We start from the raw sequence: 21,655 nt of genomic DNA on the forward strand, positions 1-21,655 counted from the left end.
TAGGTTCAGTCCTGGTTTAGTCCTGGTTTAGTCCTGAACTATTATGCCGTTGGACTAATGGGCTGACCTCGATTTATCACATGCACGACAAGTAATGGGTGGAATGTTAACAGATCCTGGGCGGTTGTGGATTTAACTTTGATATAATCACGGGCTAACGGGTGGGGGGTGTGGTGCTGTAGTACACTGGTGCAGGTCTCCAAAAATTATCTCGTGCAGGGCTCTGCTAAGAATGCATGTTTATCAGGGTATTTTAGCAGTAACAACACCTGTAATTGAATATTTACAGCAGGGATGAGTTTTAATGCTGTACTTTGGAGCATGCATGACAAAGCAGTAATATCTCGGTAGCGATAAGCAAGCAGCAGAACCTCCACCAAAGTTAAGCAGTGCTACTTTATCCATAGTTATTATTTGACTAATCTAAACCCTCTTAACATATTTAACCCATATCTGAACTTTGAATGCTGTTATTGATTTGATAATAGAGGATTTGCAACATGGGGACCTGGATTTTGTCCCCATAAGAGAAGCAAGTCCCCCACAATGTGATAAATATCAGCACAAAGTCAAGTCAGTAACAGGCTTACGCAGCAGTTGATACGATCTCCCCATCGCAGCGTTTTATCTTTTAAAGTCCTCAAAGGTCTAAAGCTCAGGTCTGATTCATGAAAACAGAAACGCTTTGAATATACTTAAGCCTATAAAATGATAAGTTAAAAGGCTTAACAAGTATACGGTGGAAATCAATTCAAGTGTCATGATTTAAAATACTATTACTACCATTACTGCTATCATAATTTAAACTACTATTGCTGCTACTAAGGTACTAAGTATACCCTTCTGGTGCAGGGTCCATAACGGCTCTCCGTGGAGATGTTATTACTCTTTCTGGAATGTACGACTGTACGGCCTTAAACGTCTATAAAAATACATTCAAAATCATCCACAACCTGCTTCCCTGGAGACAGATAAATTTAAGAAAAGCTTTATAGTACACTTTTATACTACTACAACTTTACTCCTAGCTTTACTCCTAGCTTACTCTAAGTCTGTGTCTGCATTTCAACATAACATGCATTAACCACAGTTCACACAATATCTGATCCTTTGTCACACCAATTATGTTTCAATCTCTGATCATTATCCTGATTATTTTGGTCAATATTAAAATCACAATTATTCAAATGATTATTTTTTAGTTGATGCATTTTTTCAGCATTTCTTTCTCAAAAAAAACAAAAAAAAAAAAACAAAAAAAAAACAAAAAAAAAAACAACACTTTGTTACTGATAATTTATGCAAAACTTTCAAATTGAAAATAAATATAGGCTACAAATATGAACCTTAGAGCAGTTTTGCGATGTATAAAACATAAAATTAATAAAATATACTTTGAACATAGAAAAACATAAATGTAACCAAAATAAGCTATATACCCAGCTGTTCTATAATCTCTATATTTAAAAAAATAAAATAAATATACTTAAATATATATGAGATATATAAAAAAATATCTCAAAAATAAACTTTGTTTAGCTTTAAATCATTTCAACTCGATTATATGAGTTTGGAGATCGTGTGATACACAAATCAAAATCGTGATCAAAATTCGATTAATTGCACAGCCTTACTTATAGCTCAAACTGTTTTATTATTTCCTGTACAGCAGTATTTATATCTTAAATAAGTTGAAACTTTCCACCTACTGACTGATCCAAAAGCTGAGAATCACACATCCTAGTGTAATTAATTTAACAGAGTTATATTTAAGATTTTTAATCATCGCTGTCATAGCTGCCACAGGAAGGCCTTAATAAATCAAAGTGAAAATAAGTTATCTGTTGTAACGTTAACAAGGAAATTAATCAATGCACTTTCTTAACAGAATTTAAAATAATGAGTACTTTGCACCTATGATTACAGTGTATTCGGTCTATCAGTAATGAAACTTTTAACCTCAACCAAAGTTCAGTTTTTAAGTGCTCAGTAATGCATATTATTTTTAATTAAATTATCACAGACTAAAAATCTATTCAGTATGATTGTAAAATAGAGACAGTGTAGCCAAAAGACGTCAATAATGGTACAATGATTATTATATTGAAAATGTATAATTATAACGGTTTGTGATTGAAGTTATCAAGCATCCACATTGAAATAGAAGACACATAAAAATACTAGAATGGGCAAAACATTGGTACATTCAGCTTTAGATTTATATTCAGCATTTTTGAACGTCCAGTCTTACTTTGACATCAGTTATGGGTTTGTAAGGAAATCCATTGTACTTCTGTATGCATGTTATAACAGTACCAAATTAACCAGAAATGCAGGCATGATAATTGTGACACAAAGATATTTTTTCCTGACAAAAACTGTGAAATCAAAACCAAAAAGTTAGCAACCATTACCTTGAGGTTGTCTCTGGTCCCGAGCTGCTTGGAGAGAGCCTGCGCCCTCTGCAGGAACTCATCAGTCACGTTATCCTAATGAAGATATGGAAAAACAAGAGGGAAAAACAAGTTGGAGAGTTGGAGTTAATTGGACACACTTGGAAAACCACCAGACCTCTTTGAAATGCAAAAACATGAAGAGGAGGCTGACGAAGATGAAGACTTCTGTAGAAGATTTGGGTTCACTGAGCCACTTACATCCCACAGAGCTGTGTCCCTGTTAACGCGGCTTCTTGCATTTCTTGACATCTCTGTTTTATTTAACAGTGAGGAATAATTAAAAAGCATTGCAGAGGGGAAATGAGACTAAAAATGTTAAGTAATTGCTTAATATATTATGTTTATTTCTGGGTATAATAGGGTATTAAGTGCCACTTTATAATAACTACACTTTAATTAGTCTAAATAAACCGTTTATGAAGAATAATTCAAGTTTAGTAACTACTTAAAAGTGCACTATGTAACTTTCCTGAGGGGGTGTATTCTACTTGCTTGTCTCCTTGGAGATGTTATTGATTTTCCTGAATGGTTCAACAGTATCACATCCACTTACTTCATTACAGATATTTTTGTTGCTCTAAAATACCTGGGGAAAAAATATAACATCACTGTTTGAAAGATTGTTCCTCCACAGATCTGACCTGTAACTTGGCCTGGTGTTGTCACCTGCTTGTCTTCATAGAGAAGAGCACGTGCAGGGCCCCAAACAGAAAAGTTACACTGTGCGTTTTTAATCAATACTTAACCCAAACCCCTAATTAAGCAATTATAATCCTGAATCATTTTTAATGAACTATTTGTTCATTATGAATTCAGTCTTTGTTGACGTTTTATTACGGCTAATTAAGATGCTGTGATTATAAGGTATAAATATTATAAATTACAGTATTTAAACTATTTACTTCCCTGAGCGATAGTAGCTTAGTGTTTGCCCACTGATCCGAAGGCTGGCAATACAAATCACATTCTTAACATGAACATCGTTGGTAGAGTGATCAGATCCACTGATCCAAAGGTTGGCAATGCTGTTGTTATGTCCTTGAGCAAGAAACTTAACCGACCTCACCACCCGTGTCTGAGTACACTGGCTTGTATGTGTGTGAGTGGGTGAGTGGTTCCTTGACGTAAAGCACTTGAAGGTAGCACTCCATGTGACCATTTACCATTTAAAGGTGCACCAATCTATAAATAAATCTATAGAAAGATAGATTCTACAGCCAAATGAGCCTCTTCCATGTGGCAGCATATTAATAATGTATTTTCAGATTACTTTTTTCTGAAAATTAAAGAAGACAACGCACGCTTCATTTAGCTGAAACCACAATTCTCGTACAGTCTGTTTTTGCTGAACGGAATGATGAAAACCGTTTTCACCAAAGCAAATCTCGGTGACAGTAGTCCAGAATTACTAAAACAAATGTTTCTTTTGACAAGGCAAATAATAACTCCCTTCCAATACTTCCACCGGTACAATAACAACAACAAAACAGTGTCTGCTTTCTTCCAATTGTGGCATTGTGGACAAGATAAGTCTCAAGTGGACATATAAAAGCGGGACTATACTCAGATCACACTGTACGTCAAATGAAGCTTGGGATGAGAGTTCGGTATGACAGGCGTGCGATTTTCCCAAAGTGTTATGTCAATGCACCCTGCTGCTTGTGTCCTCCGTAAAGCACTGAACACATTACGCTATGTGATATAAATGCAAATGTACCTCCTGGCCTTCATCATTTGTGAGGAAGAGGACTGGGCCAGGTAGGGAGGGGGCGAGGAGAGGGAGGTCGAGGAATGAGAGGAGAAAAATCAGCACAGACATCGGCGCGCGTTCTGGTGCCTCGGTGAAAAAGCTCAAATGTACCGGTATGTGGAAGATAGCAGGAGATACGTGTAGCCTCAAGACAGGTTCCTAAAAAGATCATAGAGCGCTTTTGTGGTTCCTGTCCCACAATCCTTCACTCCGACGCCAACGCTGTGCTGCTCTGTGGCACCTGATAAATTTGGAAATATTTTAGGAATATGCTCCTCTTAGCTTCCCTTTGCTCTGTCATGGGTGCTGCCTGCATCTTACTGGCTTTACCGTAACACAATATTTACAGAGTGTTTCGGCTACACAGCAGTATACAACGCACTTTGCATACACCTACGTATAGGGAAAGAGCAAGGACAGATTTTCATACCGGATAATGTTGAAGAGGAAACAACATTCAAAATAAGCACTTAAGTAAAACTACTACTCACTCCTTCTACTTAGACACGCAGCGTTTTACATTTGCACTTAAAAAATGCCAACTGCTATTACTACCTTTTTTATTCATGGGTTTTAGCTTCCTGTTGTAGGTGACATTTTGAAGACTTTCTATCATTCAAAAGAGGTAATAATTTGTTTTAAATTGTCAGTTTCTATGGCAACAGTCCTCAATTTTCATCATTCTGAAACCCGTGAATGGATCTGATTCTACACCTGGTCGTACTTGCAATCAAACTGGTATTACTATGAATGTTTATACTATGGGGTTAATACAAATATTTTAATTACTGCTTCTTCTACTACTGATCCTTGTGTCCACCACTTGCTTATATCCGTAGAGTCATTATTGCTTTTCTTGGAATGTTAAAAATTATGGCATTAACCTGAGTATCTTGCATTTATTCAGTTGCTAAAATAATAAAAGCATTCATTGTAGCAAAAAAACAGTTTAATTCCACTTACCTCCCACCGTTCCTATCTCAGCTGATTGTATTTCCATTGTAACTGTTACTGAAATGTCTGCTACTTCTGAATTTAGTGCAATTATTATTATTTTTTGTTTGTTTAGCGTGGTTACGGAAAAAAAAAGTGAGGTAGTTGCATTAATTTCTGGTTCTTTACACCATTGTCTTACAAGTTTTGCGCATAATAACTGATTCAATAGTTGTTAATTCACTTGAACTGTAACAAGACTTCTTACATCGTCTCCCTGAATAATAGGGATTGTCTTCAGCCTAACTGGTGTATACTGATGTTCTTCTAGTGGCGGTGGGCAGCGTAGTGTAGCACCAAACAGGCAGTATTTGTGAAGGATTAGCAGAGTCTAAACCCAGATGAGGAGCGGGCCAGCGGCTGTCTGCATCTAATCCCCGTCAAACTCATCCGTGCTCAAGGACAATGTGGCTGCTGTGGCCTGTAGACCTGCCAGATTCCAGGGTAACTGTACAACAAGGGAACTCAAGTATGGCCGAAGATAATCCACAGAGATCAACAGTTTAGTCTCTGTCGCCTGTGCAGAGGTGACTGTTGTCTTGTCTGCATGAGTCACCCTATTCATGCATTTCAACTTCTTGTTATATTTTCCCCATTCAAAATATATACTTTGCTTTAAAGGTCTTATATTACACAAAAATGACTAAGCTTAAAGCTGTGTTCAAAAATTGTTAAGTCCCCCAAAAACTTACCTGGAGTTGTTTTGTTTCATTCACACATTTGAGTAATCCTTAAGTATTAGTCTCTGTACACCTCCAAAGCTCAAAATGCTCCGTTCCACCTTGTGATGTCATGCAGAAGTAGTATTTAACAGCTACCTTTTACGTTTAGTTCAGTAGAGATAAGCAAATCCTGAAATCATCCAAATGATTCTAGAGAAGGTGTATGAAGTTTAAATACACAGTGGAGGATTTCCCGTATTACCACATGATATCACACATTCATTTGAGAAAAGAACTCAACCTAAATATGCAAGGTTTGTGTGAAAAAACAAAAAACAAAAACACAACTCCAAATATGTTTGTGATGAGGAAACAACATTAAGTTCAGAAATAATGTAATGGGCCCTTTAAATCTGAAATGGACAGGTGGATGTTGTCCTAGAAGGAGCCACCCTCCATCTATTCTATTCTGTCCGTGGACCTTGGCTCCACATACTTGAACTCTTGCAAATGGCTGTTGTGACCTGAAGACCAGCCAGACACCAGGAAACTAGACAACAAGGAAATACAAGTGCGGCCGACTTCTCTGGACGGTAATCCACAAGGGCACTAACAGTCTAGTCTATATATGGCTTACGCAGAGCTGAATGTTGTCCATCTATCCATGTACTATGTAACTTTTCTGGTTGAGGGTACAGTTTGTCTCCATGGAGATGTTATTTCCAGACCAATCCACATGAACTAGAAATTGGCACAAAGTTCAATGGCTTCTCTGTCATCAAAACAAAGTAAAGATTTTTTTTTTTTTTCCGATTTCGAGCACCCACCGCAGGCCTGGCTCCAGGGTGGGGCCCCGTTAATGCCAATCCGGGCGACATAAGTGATAACTGGCCTTGCTTTATTGCTCATTTTAAGGGCTTCTGAACTGCTTTTAGTCCGATCCTTCCCCTAGGACCTGTTTGCCTTGGGTGACCCTACCAGGGACATGAAAATCCCGACAACATAGCACCCAGAAACATTTGGACACTCAAACCACTCTACCAAATTAAGGTGGCGGGCATCTCCCACCGGTATGAGGCCCAGAGGAAGACCCAGGACACGCTGGAAGGACTATATCTCTAAACTGGCCTGGGAACACCTTAGGGTCACCCCGGAGGATCTGGAGGAAGTGTTCGGGGTGCGGGAAGTCTGGGAGTCCCTGGTTAGACTGCTGTCCCCACGACCTGGCCCCAGATAAGTGGAAGAAAATGGGTGGATGGAGAATTGGGTCAGATAGACAGCTGAATTGCCATTACAACTCCTTACAAGGTAACAGCCAAGAGGATTAAAAAAATGTATAAATATAAATATAACCACTGTCTAGACCAAAATAAATATAATAATAATAATAAGTGTATGATTTTTGCCCAGTTAATTACCTACTTTGACAGAATAGTTTCGCCTGTCTTTTGCTTTTCCTAGAACCGAATACAGTTTGGAATCTTCTGACAGTTAATTTAACCTAATTAGCAACAATAATTAGCATGGCCCGTATCATGTAATGGAACTTGTCATCCAATTTGTCCACAATGACTGTGATAGGAAAATGAAAGACCACTTGTATCTTGTAGGATGGGGTAACTACAAAAATATAAACAGTTTCTACATAATAACACACTTTGCCACTCGAGATTTGTTTTGCCTTAATTATAAGTTTGGATCTTGTGGACTTTCTTCCTCTCATCCTTCCCATCATGCCTCGCAACACAAAGCCCTTATTTTTACCTACGAGACAAGGATTGCAATTAAAGAGAAATTTTCAGACCCCATTTTCTGGTTTGGGCAGGTGCAAAAAAGCTAGTGGTTTGTGTCAAAATGGTTGTAGTGAGACAAGCAGTTTCCAGGGACAATATGAGGCTCTAAAGTTACCATCTGTATTTGTTTTGGGGTTTTTTTTGTTCACCAATAGATGGCACATATGAAACATGTTTCCCCCTCATCCCTCACATCACCTGGCTTTTGTTTAGGCTCACCTGTGCTCTCTGGTCAGACCAAAGCCGGTACACTATCAGACAGAAGTAACTTAGGTAACATCTAGTGGTGAAATGTGTGAATACAACTGGGACAGGTCTAATTGCAGATGGTAGCTTTAAAGGACCAGTGTGCAAGAGTTCAAATCAAACATAGCTTTTGTAGATTACAGTTGCAACGTTGATGTATTCTTAATTACAAAAACGCGTTGTTATAATCACATCTCCACAGATCTGACCTGTACATTTGCCTGGAGGTGTCACCTATTTGTGGAGGTTTTCAGGCAAAGCAATAAGATCTCCATGGAGACAAGCAGGTGCCATCCACAAGAAGCATCTTTATTTCTTTTTTATATTTACGTTTTTAGCCATCTCCTTCAGGCTGCTTTTCTGTGTCCACAGTGATTTGGCCTTGCATGTTCTACCAGCATGTCCTTCTTGACATTTTTTATTTATTTTTTTCATCCTTTAACATGTACAACCTTGCTTTTATTTGTCATAAACATGGTTGTCTTCTAATAGGCCTCTCTTCCATTTTGGCCTTGTTAAGATTAAAAATGTTTTCAAGCATGACAGTTTAAAAGGTGAAAATTTGCCGAATGCCCATGGACCTTGTGTTTATCCTTTCTTTTTCTGTCAAAACCCTAGATTGGTCCATTTACTGAAAGCGATGCCTGTTGCCATGGTCACTCAACAGATTCCATTTGGAGAACTTAACCGCGCCTCTTTCTTTCTTTCGCTCTTTTTTGCCGTTTTTATCCTTTCTCCCTCTTTCAAGGCCTCATCGTGGCTCTGCCGCAAGCAACCTCACCTGTATCCAAGGCACAAAGCTTGGCGGACAAAGAACTCCACGCTCCATTTAGAAAGAAGACCGGCAAACCGCAGTCTCTACAGAAGAAAAATGGTGGCCGCAACAACCAATTGGAGAAGAAAAGAAGTAGAAAGTTGCAATAAGAGGAGCAGAAGTTGGTAAATGCCACTAGACAAATGTCACAACAATAGTAATGATGATTAACTCAGACTAAGGACATTTCACACAGGAAGGTGACTCAGAAAGCACACAGGGGATGTTCAGGATTTGTGTACTTAAAAGTATCAATGAAATAAAACAATGTGGTTATTTTAGACACTGATTTTGGGACCGGGGCTAACAAACCTGTGTCAGTGAGTCAGCATCCAATAGTTACAGCTGGGATAGAGCTGCCAACCTTCCAGTTATAAGATGATCTGGAACCTGGCCGCCAATCTGTTACTGGGTAAAAGTAACATTTTATAATAACTACCGTATTTTACTATAAGTCGTACTTTTTTCATGGTTTAGGTGGTCCTGCGACTTATACTCCAGTGCGACTTATACATTAAAATTTTCAGACTGACAGCCACGAGAGGGCACTCTAGGATTGTGTGTCAGTATCTAGTTCTACTTTTACTCCTGTACAACTGTCACTTCACTCTACTGCGCATGTCTCCTGTAGTAAAAGCTACAAACAGTGAAATATGCAGCTGAAAACAGTAATCGAGCAGGAGAAAGGAAGTTTTGAGTGAGCGAGAAACTTGTGAGGGACTGGCGGAAAGCGGGAATGGAGAACACAGCTACACAGCAACCGGGCGGGTGCACCATGTAACTTTCCTGAAAGTCACTGGATGAATCAACAAAGCCTGACCTTCAATGACAACCGTAACCATCCTGATGGGATTCAGAAAGGCCAGAATAATTTTAACTGGAACCGATGCTGAGTCTGACGACAGCTACGCAGAAGAGGAAGCGGCGCTCCGTTTACATCATGGATCTATGGTTTATCTCCGGTCGCGCAGAAGTGACACCGAGGATGAAGAATTCAGTGGATTTAGTGATTTGAAGTGAGATCGTGAGTTTGGTAAACTTATGTTCTGTTGTTTAAGCTATAGTTATCTGAATAATGGTTAATATGTTACGTTAACATATGAATGCCTATTCAGCCTGTTGTTCTTTATTCTACTGTTATTACTATAACTTGCCTTTCAAGATGAAAGGTCGGTTCCTGGTCTCTGATTTTATAAAATACTTTTCCCCAAAAAGTGCAACTTATAGTCCGGTGGGACTTTGTTGTTTTTGATGATTTTGATGATTTGATGTCTTTTTCTTCTTCATTGTGCATTTTTTGGCTGGTGCGACTTATACTCCGGAGCGGCTTATAGTCTGGAAAATACGGTATATATTTATATCATAAATTAAACTCAAAGCAGGCTCAAAAACATATCACTTTAGAATGATTCAGGCTTAGTAAGTACTTAATAAGGTTTGCTTCTATTAAGTAAGTATTCAACAATTTCTAGTTCCCTTGATGTTTGAGTGTGCCTCTCTGATTCTGAACTGTATGTTGCAACAGTGAAATTTTCCAAACAAAGACTAAGGGACACGGTTATCATATATTTGTATCTTATCTTATTTGTTCTTTTGAAATTAAGTCTTTTGTTTGTTCGTTTTAAGACTCCTGCTTAAAATTACAGAATTGCTGTTGTGTCACACCACTACTACTAGTTGCTCATATTACTGCACATACTGCATACACTGCAGCCACTCTGTCTCCCATCACTGCTATGCTATGCTGCATACTATTCTTGTATTTATTTTAGAATAGTACAACCTTTGACCTCTCCCAACAATAGACACATTCCCTTTCAACAGTAATTCAATATCAACAAGTGCTCTTTGAGTGGAGGAAGGTCATGTGGGCTCATACTTGCAGTGTACTCAGAATGTCTTTGAGATCGGTGAAGGCGTGTTCGATCTCCGCTTCAGTCAGCTGTGCTTGGGAGTTGACTCCTCCAACCGAGATGCCTCCATATCTGTAAGGTGGGATATGAGAAAGTTCAAGTAAAAGTATGTGTACAAAGTGGTGGGGGCACTGTTACAATATACTGCATATGTTGAAGAGTATGCGGTTTCAGAGCACACACACATTTATGAATATATTTTTTGGGTAAAATGTTCTTTCAATGTAGAGAAGAGATGGCAGATGTCATTCCTGTTTTGGATATATGCATGTTTAAATATGCTATTTTAAATATTGTGTATATAGTCTTAAAACTAGAAGTAAATTCATGCAAAATCTGTATACAAATGAGGCATCATGGGGGTATTATTGTGACAAGTATGCACTTATGGAGCAGAAATCACAGAAGTCACAGAAATATAAAGTCTCATTTTATGACTACGTAGTAGTATTCAACAAAATGTATTTTATTGTTGTGTATTTGGGCAAGTATTTATCATAGTGACTATTGTTAAGATTAGGATTGTCTCCAGGAAATTAATGTTAGTCTGTGTAATGGTAGTGCAGGTTAAACTTATCCATATATGTTTCTGAATCTTACAGTAGTGGTAACACTTTACAAAGTGTAAACTTAGCCTAAAATGTATGTAGTATTGCGAAACTTAACAATAGGCCACATTCATTTTTACTCACAATGTAACTTTTCTAGTGTGTGTGAGTTTCCATGAAATATTCTAGAGTACAGCATTAAACATCCATTTTGCATTTATTGAAGCACATGTGATTTTATTGCTCAAAAATGTCCCTGTAGACAAGTTTAATCCTACACTGTGGAGCCTCTTAGGCAGAACAATGACATCCCAATGGAGGCAAGCACGATAAGTTCCCTCATAGTTACACCTTTGTCAATATTTATTGCAGTTTGTGTTGTCACAATACTAAAATTTCAGACTCGATTCCAATACTAAGGAACAGACCCGATACTCAATGCCGATTCCAATACTGCGGTGATAATAAAAAACACAACAGAAAGACATTTTCAGTATTCAGTGGTAGTACTTTCTTTCATATTACCATGTAGCCTTATCCCTCAGTTGTCCAGGTAAGTTCCATAGTGGTCCATGGGCATAAACTAATCTATGTGCGCTTATATTTGTTCTGATACAGATCAAGATCATTCTAAAGCTATTCCGGAAAGTATCATTTCTTTCCTGTGAATGTGACTTTGTTAGTATCAATACTTTCTCAAATGAGTATCTAGTTACTTCCGATACTAGTTTCAGTATGGATTATTATTTGTTTTTCAATACTTTTGACAACATTAGTTACAATATGTCTAACTTCAGTATAGATTTCTTGTTCCACCTCTATAGAAACAAAAATAACATTCCCACACACACCATCCAAACACTTAACTATTAATCATGTTGGCAGTCGGCAGTGAATGTGCTGCTGGCGTAAAATGACAGGTTAAAGGAAGCGTATCTAAGAGCGCCCCAGCAGGATTTGTCAGACTGCGACAGGACCGTAACTCGTGGCAACCAAAATGGCATCGCAGCATGCACCACCATGTCCTTTCATTCATTCAAGTATCGCCTGACCTTCTCAAAATGGATGCAACAGTAACCAAGCTAGTCATCTCTGCCCTCTTTTTTAAAAATCATCCTGAAAATATCAAAGTACTGGGACTATAACACATGTTTCTTTGTCAGAAAATGGCACTAAAATCAAAGGGTTTTTATGCTGTTACTGGTACAATATTAGAAGTGAAAGTACCTCTTTTTGCCCTGTTTTTCAAAGGTTTTGATGAGAAAATCGGTCATGTTTCGGCCAGTCATATTCTGCAGGGTGTCTGTTGTGTTCTGGACTCTCTGAAAAAGAGAAAAAAAAAAACACAAACAAGACAAATAATTAGAAGATTTAATTAATTTCTGCAAGGCAATTTCATTATAAAAGTAGACGTGGGTGTGATCAATTGCTGCTTTGGAAATGTGCAAAATTACAATATTAAGTAAAGCATATGGTCTAGAAAAATTAATATTAAATGCCACAAAAAGAGCTAATAAAATGGTAATTAACTTAGTAATGTAATCCTTCAAAAAAATCATTATTATTTATATTTATTCATTTTCATACATTTTACCGTTTATTCACGCATTACACAATACTTGAATCCCAACCAAGACATTTTCAGGTAGGTTTTAGCACATTTCCTAGGACAATATAAAAGGTCAGGATTCCCTACCCATTTGTAAAAGCTGATTTTTGTGATTTCAACTCTACATGTTATGAATTCACATGCAAAGAACTGTCCTTCTATAAATTTGTTGTAATATAATAGTATTAAGTTTTTTTCATCAGTTTTAAAGCAGAACAATTATGCCAAATAGACTTTTTAACCATGTTATAATTGTTTGTCTTTCTCATTTACTCTCTTCAAGTTGTATTTGAACTGATTTCTGCACCTTTATCAAGCGATTTTAGACTAATATTGCCATTTAAAATATGCAAATTATGACATAATGATCCATGGTTGTCACGGATTATAATTATACAACAGGCTCACGCAAATAAGAGCTTTGGGGCGAATGAGGAAAAAATTGATTGCTGTTTTTGTAATTTTCTGTGGTAACTAATGTACCAAGAAAGTTTAGTTTATGAATGACTTGGGGCATTATATGGATTCATGTAAAATAACATAACATAATAGAAAATGAGCACACAAACAGCCATTACAAAGTTTTAGCTGAATAGTGTACATTGAAGATTTTGGTCAGAGTTTTACATCCTAACATTTTAAGCATTGCACCATATAGAAACTGCCTGCAAGCAGTTTGCAAGTTTGAAACAACTTTTTAATTCCAAGTATGTATCATAACAAGTTTACTCCAGTTGCAAATCAAGACCAGAAATCAATTTAATATGGCCATAAAATTATGAGTAAACAGACGCCATGTTAGGTCCCCAGAGACTTTAAGGTCAAATGCTCACTTCCTGTTGCTTCACTTTCAGCTTTTAGTTTTCTAGCAACTTTTCAAATAAGTTTTCAAGTTCAGCAAGAGACCACAGCGTACATTACAAACTTTGCATACTATTTGATTCAACATGACAACAATAACTAGCTAAAGTTTTTTCCTTGTCTTTGTTATAAGCAACTTTATAATCACTAGCGAACCGCAATCGCAGCCCAGCCACCCATAAAAACACAATGCCAAAATTTCCTCAAGATAAAATATACGTACATTTTGCAGGTGCTATACGCCGCAAACCTAACTCTCTCGACCCGATCATAATAGTCAATTAGGCTAGGCTATGGGCGTTCTTGCTAAAACTCAGACCGCTGGCATCGCTACCCCAGTGCTGTGTAATGTAGAGGAGCCTTAATTAGATGGCCTTCTGAGGATAAATGGGTGCGTTCAAACATCCAATTAAGAGAGCACCAACACTTGCTGTGTGTGGACGGATACAGGCAGTAAATACACGGCGGCGGTGTCTGTTTCGAGAGGGAACACGGGGGTAATTAGCAGAGTGATCCTTGATAAAGAGCCACTAAGACCCCTGCCTGCGACGCCTTTGTGAGAGACCCCCCTGGTTGGTTAACACGCAGTGGTTTACGCAGGATAGAGTTCAATGTTGACAATTTGACATACCGAGCTAAAGGTGCATTGTGTAACCTTTCTGGCGGAGGGTTCGTCAAATGCTTTGTCTGGAATGTTTCACAGTATGGCATTAAAACTTTCTATCTTCACGAAGCCCAAACCAGACCAAGTTACAGGTCAAATATGTGGAGAGGTAACCCTGCTCACAGTGAATGCCTATTTTTCTAGGTATTTTTGAGCCATAAAACCACCTGTAATTGAACAAATGTAAGGTTTTAAGTCATTTAATTCCATATTGTGGAACATTCCAGGCAGAGCAGTGACATTTCCATAGAAACAAGCAGGTGGTGGAACCCCAATCAATGTAGTGCACTTTTAATTTTATTGAGACTATTTTTATTCACAAATAAAGATGAACTATGTAACTTTTCTGGCGGAGGGTTCGTCAAATGCTTTGTCTGGAATGTTTCACAGTATGACATTAAAACTTTCTATCTCCATGGAGACCAAACCAGACCAAGTTACAGGTCAGATATGTGGAGGTGTGACCCCACTCAAAGTCCGAATGCCTGATTTTCGAGGTATTTTTGAGCTATAAAACGATCTGTAATTGAATAAATGTAAGGTAGAGCCATTTAAAGTCGTACTGTGGAACATTCTAGTCATAACAGAGACATCCATAGAAACAAGCAGGTGAAGAAACCCCAGGCAACGTAGTGCACCTTTAACTTTATTGAGTTAAAAGCCCATTTTATTTCACAATTAAAGTCAACTATGCAACTTTTCTGGCGAATTGTCCACCATTTGTTTGTCTCCATGGAGATGTTAACGCTTTGCCCAGAGTGTTTTGCACAATATGGCTGGTCTAACTTGTAATTTACTCAAGTACCTTTAATCAGAAAAGTTACTTAGTGCACCTTTGTTGTTAAAAATGAGCACTTTAAACAACTATAAACACTACAATAGAAAACAAAGGTTAAAGGTGCAACTTTTCTAGTAGAGAACATCTGACATCTACATCTCTGAGAGGTTATTGCTTTCCAGGGAATGCCCCACAGCATGGCATTAAACTTATCTATCAAGCAGGCGATGCTACCAGGCCATGTTACAGGTCAGATGCAGGTTTTTCCAGCAAGGTTTGGCTGGTGAGCAAAAACTAAAAGCTATTTTCGTTTATAGTTTTAAACACCTTTGTAAGAAACAGTACTATGATATTATGTTTCACTCTTAAAACACATAATTACAGTCAATTTGTTATGAATCCTAAGACGCACACGGTAAATTGAAGGATACGGAAAAATAGTGAATAATCAAATGTATAAAAGACAAGACATGGTGGTAGGAGTGAGTGGAAGCAGAGCACCCATCTGGCTTAGGAATCACAGATAACACACATGAATGCGGCGGCAACCTTGGCTTATCTCTGAATAAACATACTCTCCTTTCACAAAAACATCGGAATTCAAAAACAAACAAAATGGAAGAAATGCGCGCTTCTCCACTGGCACTGCCAAAGAATGCAGTCGGCAAGGGTTTTAATTATGTTGGCTTGGGTCCATATCCTGTCAGAAGTGACTCAAATAGGCATATAACATTATAGTGTGAAACCAAGGTCTCTCCTCTGCAGTTTCCTTGTATGTTATCTTGACTATGTTTGGGATTCAGTTCATGACATGAGCTCCCCGGTACACAGCAGCAGCCTGATAGCTGATGATGCAAACAGAGTTGAGAGAAATGTAAACTAAGGGGTAATCAAATGGGGTGAATGACTTGGCATGCTCCACCACTGCGGCGATAAGAGACTGCGGACCGTTCATATAAAAACTTGGCGTGCGTTTTATCGCTCGCACCCTCCAAGGTAAATGTTATCTTGGGCATATGTACAAAGCAAGCAGACGGAGGTGTGAAGTTGTACTGATTAATTGAGTATTATTCATTAAAGGTGCACTATGTAACATTTTGGGGGAAGGTCCACTACCTGCTTGTCTCCATGGAGATGTTATTGCTTTGCCTGTAATGTTCAAGTAAGGTATTAAACATACATCTAGATTTTTTTATTTTTTTTCCATTACAGGTGTTTCTGTTGGCCAAACCTCAAACCCAAATACCTTCAAAACAAACATCTTTACTGTGCATGAGCTTGCTCTCCACAGATCTGAATAACTTGTCTGGTGGCTCCAACCATTCATCCCCATGGAGACCTTATGTTTTAATGCTGTACTGTGGAAAATTCTAGCCTCATTTGTCAGCCGGTTTCACTTCGTGGAAACCGTCTGACCTCACAGCATTAGGATTCGTTCACTCGTTAGTTGATGGGTACTTTTTTATTTAACCAATCGCTGCTATTTGGTCGTGACATATGTAATGCTCTAAATCCCATAGGAAGAAGGGCAATAACATATTTCCCCTTGATAAAATTCACCAAACATTTTCTTTGTTCTGGCTTTAAATCCTTGATCTTGGGAATCACTGGTAACACAGAATGTTTGGCTTCGTCTACATCCATCTCGACCGCTTTGTTTACTGTTGTGCTGCGCCTGTCAGGGTCCACAAAAGGGACCCAGACAGGCGCTTCAGTTTGACTTCATGGCTTCACAGCTCTTCACTGATTGACTGACTGGTTCTTGCAAACCGTCTAGTGTATTCTGATTCCTGACCTAGTCGCTGGAGAGAAATGAAATTGAGCAGAGGCACTAGGTGGCGCCAGCCTGGCTAGGAGAATTCTGGGCAAAGCAATAATGTCTTTATGGAGACAAACAGGTGGCGGACCCTCCACCTGACAAGCTACGCAGTGCATCTTTAAAAGTAAGATTTGTAACGCCAATGATTTTGATTCCAGCCTGAAAAATCAAATGCCTGTATAAAGTGAAAATTTTGAGTAATTTAAATGGTTGTCTATGCATAATTAATAATTAATAGTGCGTCATGTACAATATTTACAAATGTGTTTATTTTATTTATCAGGCTGTATGGGGATTAGTGTCTGGAGCTTGTATAAGATACACTGAGCATGAAACCAGTTGTTGAATTGCTTACAGGGCCTGTGGCAGGTTAAAGGTCTCAGTGGAGAAATACTGAACAAATCAGGGAGACAGGCAGTTATATAACGTACCTTTTAATAGAATGATGCTACTTTTTTCCCATTACTATCAACTTGGGGATGAAGTTGGTAGGTTTCAATCAATAACAAGAACATTGCTACATACTAATAGTTAGGGCTGTGCAATTGATCAAATTTTAATGAAGTTCAATAAGTCATCTCTGGTAGTCAATGAGCAGCATGTTGAGAGGCTCCAGACAGTCCCTTGTCAGTAAACATATGCACTTTAGAGCAGAGTTCAGACTTTGGAAAAGAAACTTAACTATTTCTTTTATGTTAAACGCCAATTAGTAAAGTCCATAAATGTTATATATAATAATTGAGGAAATTACTGTAACATTGTTCTGAAAGATAAAAACAAAATAAAAACAAAAAAAGTGATACAAAAGCCTACCAAAAAAACAGATTACTGATTATTGAATTCCTTTACAATATAATTTTTTATACAAGCAATTAACAACTCCCATTGAGTACCTACAGTAGCTTACCTTGTGTACCACTGTCTCCACTGTGTATGTCCAAACTGTTGTAAGGACGCACTGACAATATGTTGTGTAACCCCCGGGCGTAACCAATCAACAGCTGTGTCCCTCAATTAAAACAGCTCTAACTACTGTGCTGCCGATAATGAGCAATCTAGCCACATATATCTGCATTCAACAACTGCCTTCAACCAGACGCCTTCTGTTGTGTTTCGATACAAGCAATGCCCTTAATCTATTCTCCACACTTCACTACCCCTTACCTTTAGTGTTTTTCTACTATGGCGCCTTGAGAGGACGCGTGCGGACAGGTTGTGCAATGACAAAAAAGGATGTGAGAATTCAGGGAAGTAGTGTTGAGAATTTAAAGTGCAAATGACAGGTTTTAATGTTTTTGCTATTACTTGGTTTAGTGGGATAGTGCCTGTGGTACATAAAAATAGTTTTGCACGAGTTGTGTGGCAGTTTGTGGAAAAGAGCTGAGAGGAAAAGTACAGTAGCAGTTAGATCTAAAATGGAAAACCTCTTCCTATGTCACTAACACTGAAAATGTCATCCAAAATGCAGGGATGATTTACAATTTAAACCTTGCTTTAACAAAATAAAAGTGTTGTCATTAGAAATTGACCAAAAAGGGTATTTTCATAGCTGATGCCGATATGATTGTTTAGTATTCAGAGCTACCGACAGCAGATAAGCTCTGCTGATATCTTTGAGTTGATACGTAGGACTGATATTGTTTATTATAATTATGCAATTTAAATGGACTACAAACTCACCCACAACCCTTTTTTTACCACAAGCCCATAAGGGAACTGTGTAGTCACATTTTGGGCAGTTCTTTTCTTCTTGTTAAAATAAAGAAAGAGCTATCTCAAGCTGTCGTTTACTGCAATTAGTCTAACCATAACTAATTTAGACTAGTTTTGATCATAATGATGGTTGCTGACAGTTATAGAATTAGCTCTACATGTACATATTGGCTGCCTGGTCAATTAGGAAGTACAATTATAAATATGGGTGTGCAAAAATATCAGAATATTGATATATTGGCTGCTGCATCTATGTATTTTTACGTATTTTGAAGCTATGTTTTTTGTGACAGCACTACAATTTGGTTTCTTATTTAGTGGTAGAAAACTTTTTTATGCAAGACACTTGGTATATTCACTGTTTACGACTAAAAAATAAGTATTTCATATTAACTTTGTAGTAGTAGTAGTAGTAGCTGTTTAACAAAGAAATATTGTTGCTATTATCCCATGTATAGGCATATGATGATAATATCATATCATGGACCATGTATCATGCATCTTATCAAATAGTGAGGGACTCTGTGATTCCCAGCCCTTATTATAAACACCAACATTTAAAAACTGGAAGTAAACAGGCAAGATTTTTAGTACAATTGTAAATAAACTGATTTTTACCATGCTTTAGTGAAATTAGTAGTAGTAGTAGTAAGCGCCATAAAAAAGCAGACAGGGAGGAGTTATGTCAACCGGTTGGGCTTTGTGAATCCACCGCTACAGAGATGAACTACACTTATAGCCTGGTGCAATGTCGAGGAGGAGAAAAATGTTCTACGACTTAAGGTTTACACATTCATTATCATTTCATTGACTTGCATGAATAAATGATAACATAAGACAGCAATAATATGTCAGGGCTGCTGATTCGACACTGGGAATCTCAATGAGGGCGCCACGAAGAAGTGCATAAAAAGTCTTCAGTGTGCCATTGTTTAAAGGTCCTATATTACGCAAAATTAACTCTTGTGAACTTTAAGTCATGTGATAATGTAGTGACCTCCTCAAAAACATACCTGGAGTAGTGTTTTGTTTCATTCACACATGTTTGAGTGATCCTTTATTATACATCTCATTTAAGTTAGCATCTACCTTTTTTTTAGAGACTGGCAATTCCAGGACTGAAATTATGCAAATTATTCTACTGAAGGTGTATGGAGTTTCAAAACACAGTGGAGCCTTTCCTTTATGACATAACATCACAAGAAAACAAGAGACGTTTCTGTTTGAAAGAAAAGCTCAGCCTAAATAAGCAGGGTTTGTTGTGAATGAAACGAAACTCGGTGTATGTTTTTGATGAGGAAACAACGTTGTAACAGATCAGAAAAAAAAGCATGATATGAGCCCTTTAAATCAGCTTTTGTCTGTCTGCAAAACGCCAGTGTTTAGACAGATGTTGCTATGCTTTTTGTGCATCAATGTACGATTACAATTGGTACTTACATCAAAATAAATAACACTCTTTTTATAGGGTAATGTTTTGACAGAAAAGGCAGCCCATTGTGAAGCTTTACCACAATTGCTGGATTTCAGATGACAAAACAAAATTCTACTGACCAATAATATTTAATACAGATGTGGGGATAAAATTAGTTTAGTTTAAATGCAGGTTTTTGCTGTAATATAGTAAATTATAGGGTCTTGTCACAAATATAAATTATGAGGTTCAATATTTGTCAATTCACACTTTATTACAGCATATTCATAGGGAGGCATAGTGACTCTTTGCTCACAGATGGTTATGGGTTTAGTTCCCAGATCCAGTGCAAAGTCTGCATGTTCTCCTTGTGTTTAGGTCGGTTTAATTTGGGTACTTCGGTTTCCCCCATCAAACTAAAGCTTGCACAATAGGCACAATCTTCCAGCTAAAGTAGTCCTGACCAAGCACTTCAGATCTGGAGAATGGTCAGTTCCAGCTTCTGACAGATTGTCCCAGCAGCATTAAAAAAAGGGAATCAAAAGTAGTGACAAGTTGCCTACAGGGACAGTAATGTGTACCTTAGCCTTAAAGAGAGGGTACTTAACTTCTATGCGGTGTTAACTGCTAACGCATAACATATTTTGATCACCGTGATACCTTTTATTGTTTTCAAAATGCTATGTTGGCCAAAATCTATGTATTATCATGTTTTATAAATTTCACTTTAATTTTTGACACTGAATCTCCGCTCCCATTGCTCTCCCTTTTCAGAGAACTGCCACAATACAATCAGCAAGCATCCCATTAATGAAACTCCTGCAAGTTGTTGTGAAAAATATAATTTATTTATTTGGTTTGCAGAGGTCCTCACTTATCATTCTGAGCAAGCTAATTATTCACCACGATAAGTTTATAAGTGCTTTTAACAACTTTCAGAGACAAGCTCGAAGTTTTGCTGTCAGGAGAATAAGATGTGCACAACTAAGCCTGTGCAATTAATTTAATTTTGATTCATTTTTTTATGTTTAATTTCGATGTGTGTGTCAAACGATCTCCAAACTCATAAAATCGAGTTAACGATAAAGCTTGGCAAAGTTTATTTTGGGATATTTTTTATATAAATAAGTATATTTATTGTAAATTGTAGATTGTAGAAAAGCTGGATATATGTAGTTTATTTTGGATACATTTAAGTTTTTCTTTGCCTTATTTCATGTTCAAAGTATATTTTATTCATTTTATGTTTTATACATAAGAAAACTGCTCTAGGGTACATATTTGTAGCCTTATTTATTTTCAGTTTAAAAGTTTTGCATAAATTATCTGTAACAATGTGTTACACAAATGCATTGTGTAACTAAAAAATAATCATTTGAATAATCGTGATTTCAATATTGACCAAATTAATCGTGATAATGATATTTTTCCAGAATCCAGCAGCCCTTTACACAACAGTCTCACTTCTACCTTATGAGCTGCTGCTGCTGCTGTACTGGGATACAAACAAACCTTGCAAGTATACAGAAATAAAAATTGAGTACAGCCTGATAGACTGATTTACAACAACAACATATTCACCATTACATTCCAGCCAACCAGATGTAAGCCATAACAAAGAG

General features: G+C 37.5%; 1 protein-coding gene across 1 annotated transcript in view; it reads right to left on the reverse strand.

Annotated features, from left to right (window-relative positions):
• LOC110159332 (phospholipid-transporting ATPase ABCA1-like) overlaps positions 1-21,655 on the reverse strand; it is a 234,285-nt gene that overhangs the window by 91,517 nt on the left and 121,113 nt on the right. Inside the window, exons 33-35 of the mRNA XM_055156114.1 lie at positions 12,403-12,497; positions 10,594-10,699; positions 2,415-2,489 (exon numbers count right to left, since the gene is read on the reverse strand). Of these exons, the coding sequence (XP_055012089.1) occupies positions 2,415-2,489; positions 10,594-10,699; positions 12,403-12,497 (276 nt within the window). The remainder of the gene's footprint in view (positions 1-2,414; positions 2,490-10,593; positions 10,700-12,402; positions 12,498-21,655) is intronic.

Source organism: Boleophthalmus pectinirostris, unplaced genomic scaffold (assembly GCF_026225935.1).
Source record: "Boleophthalmus pectinirostris isolate CB_2022bp ecotype Guang Dong unplaced genomic scaffold, ASM2622593v1 HiC_scaffold_20, whole genome shotgun sequence".
Taxonomy (NCBI): Eukaryota; Metazoa; Chordata; class Actinopteri; order Gobiiformes; family Gobiidae; genus Boleophthalmus; species Boleophthalmus pectinirostris.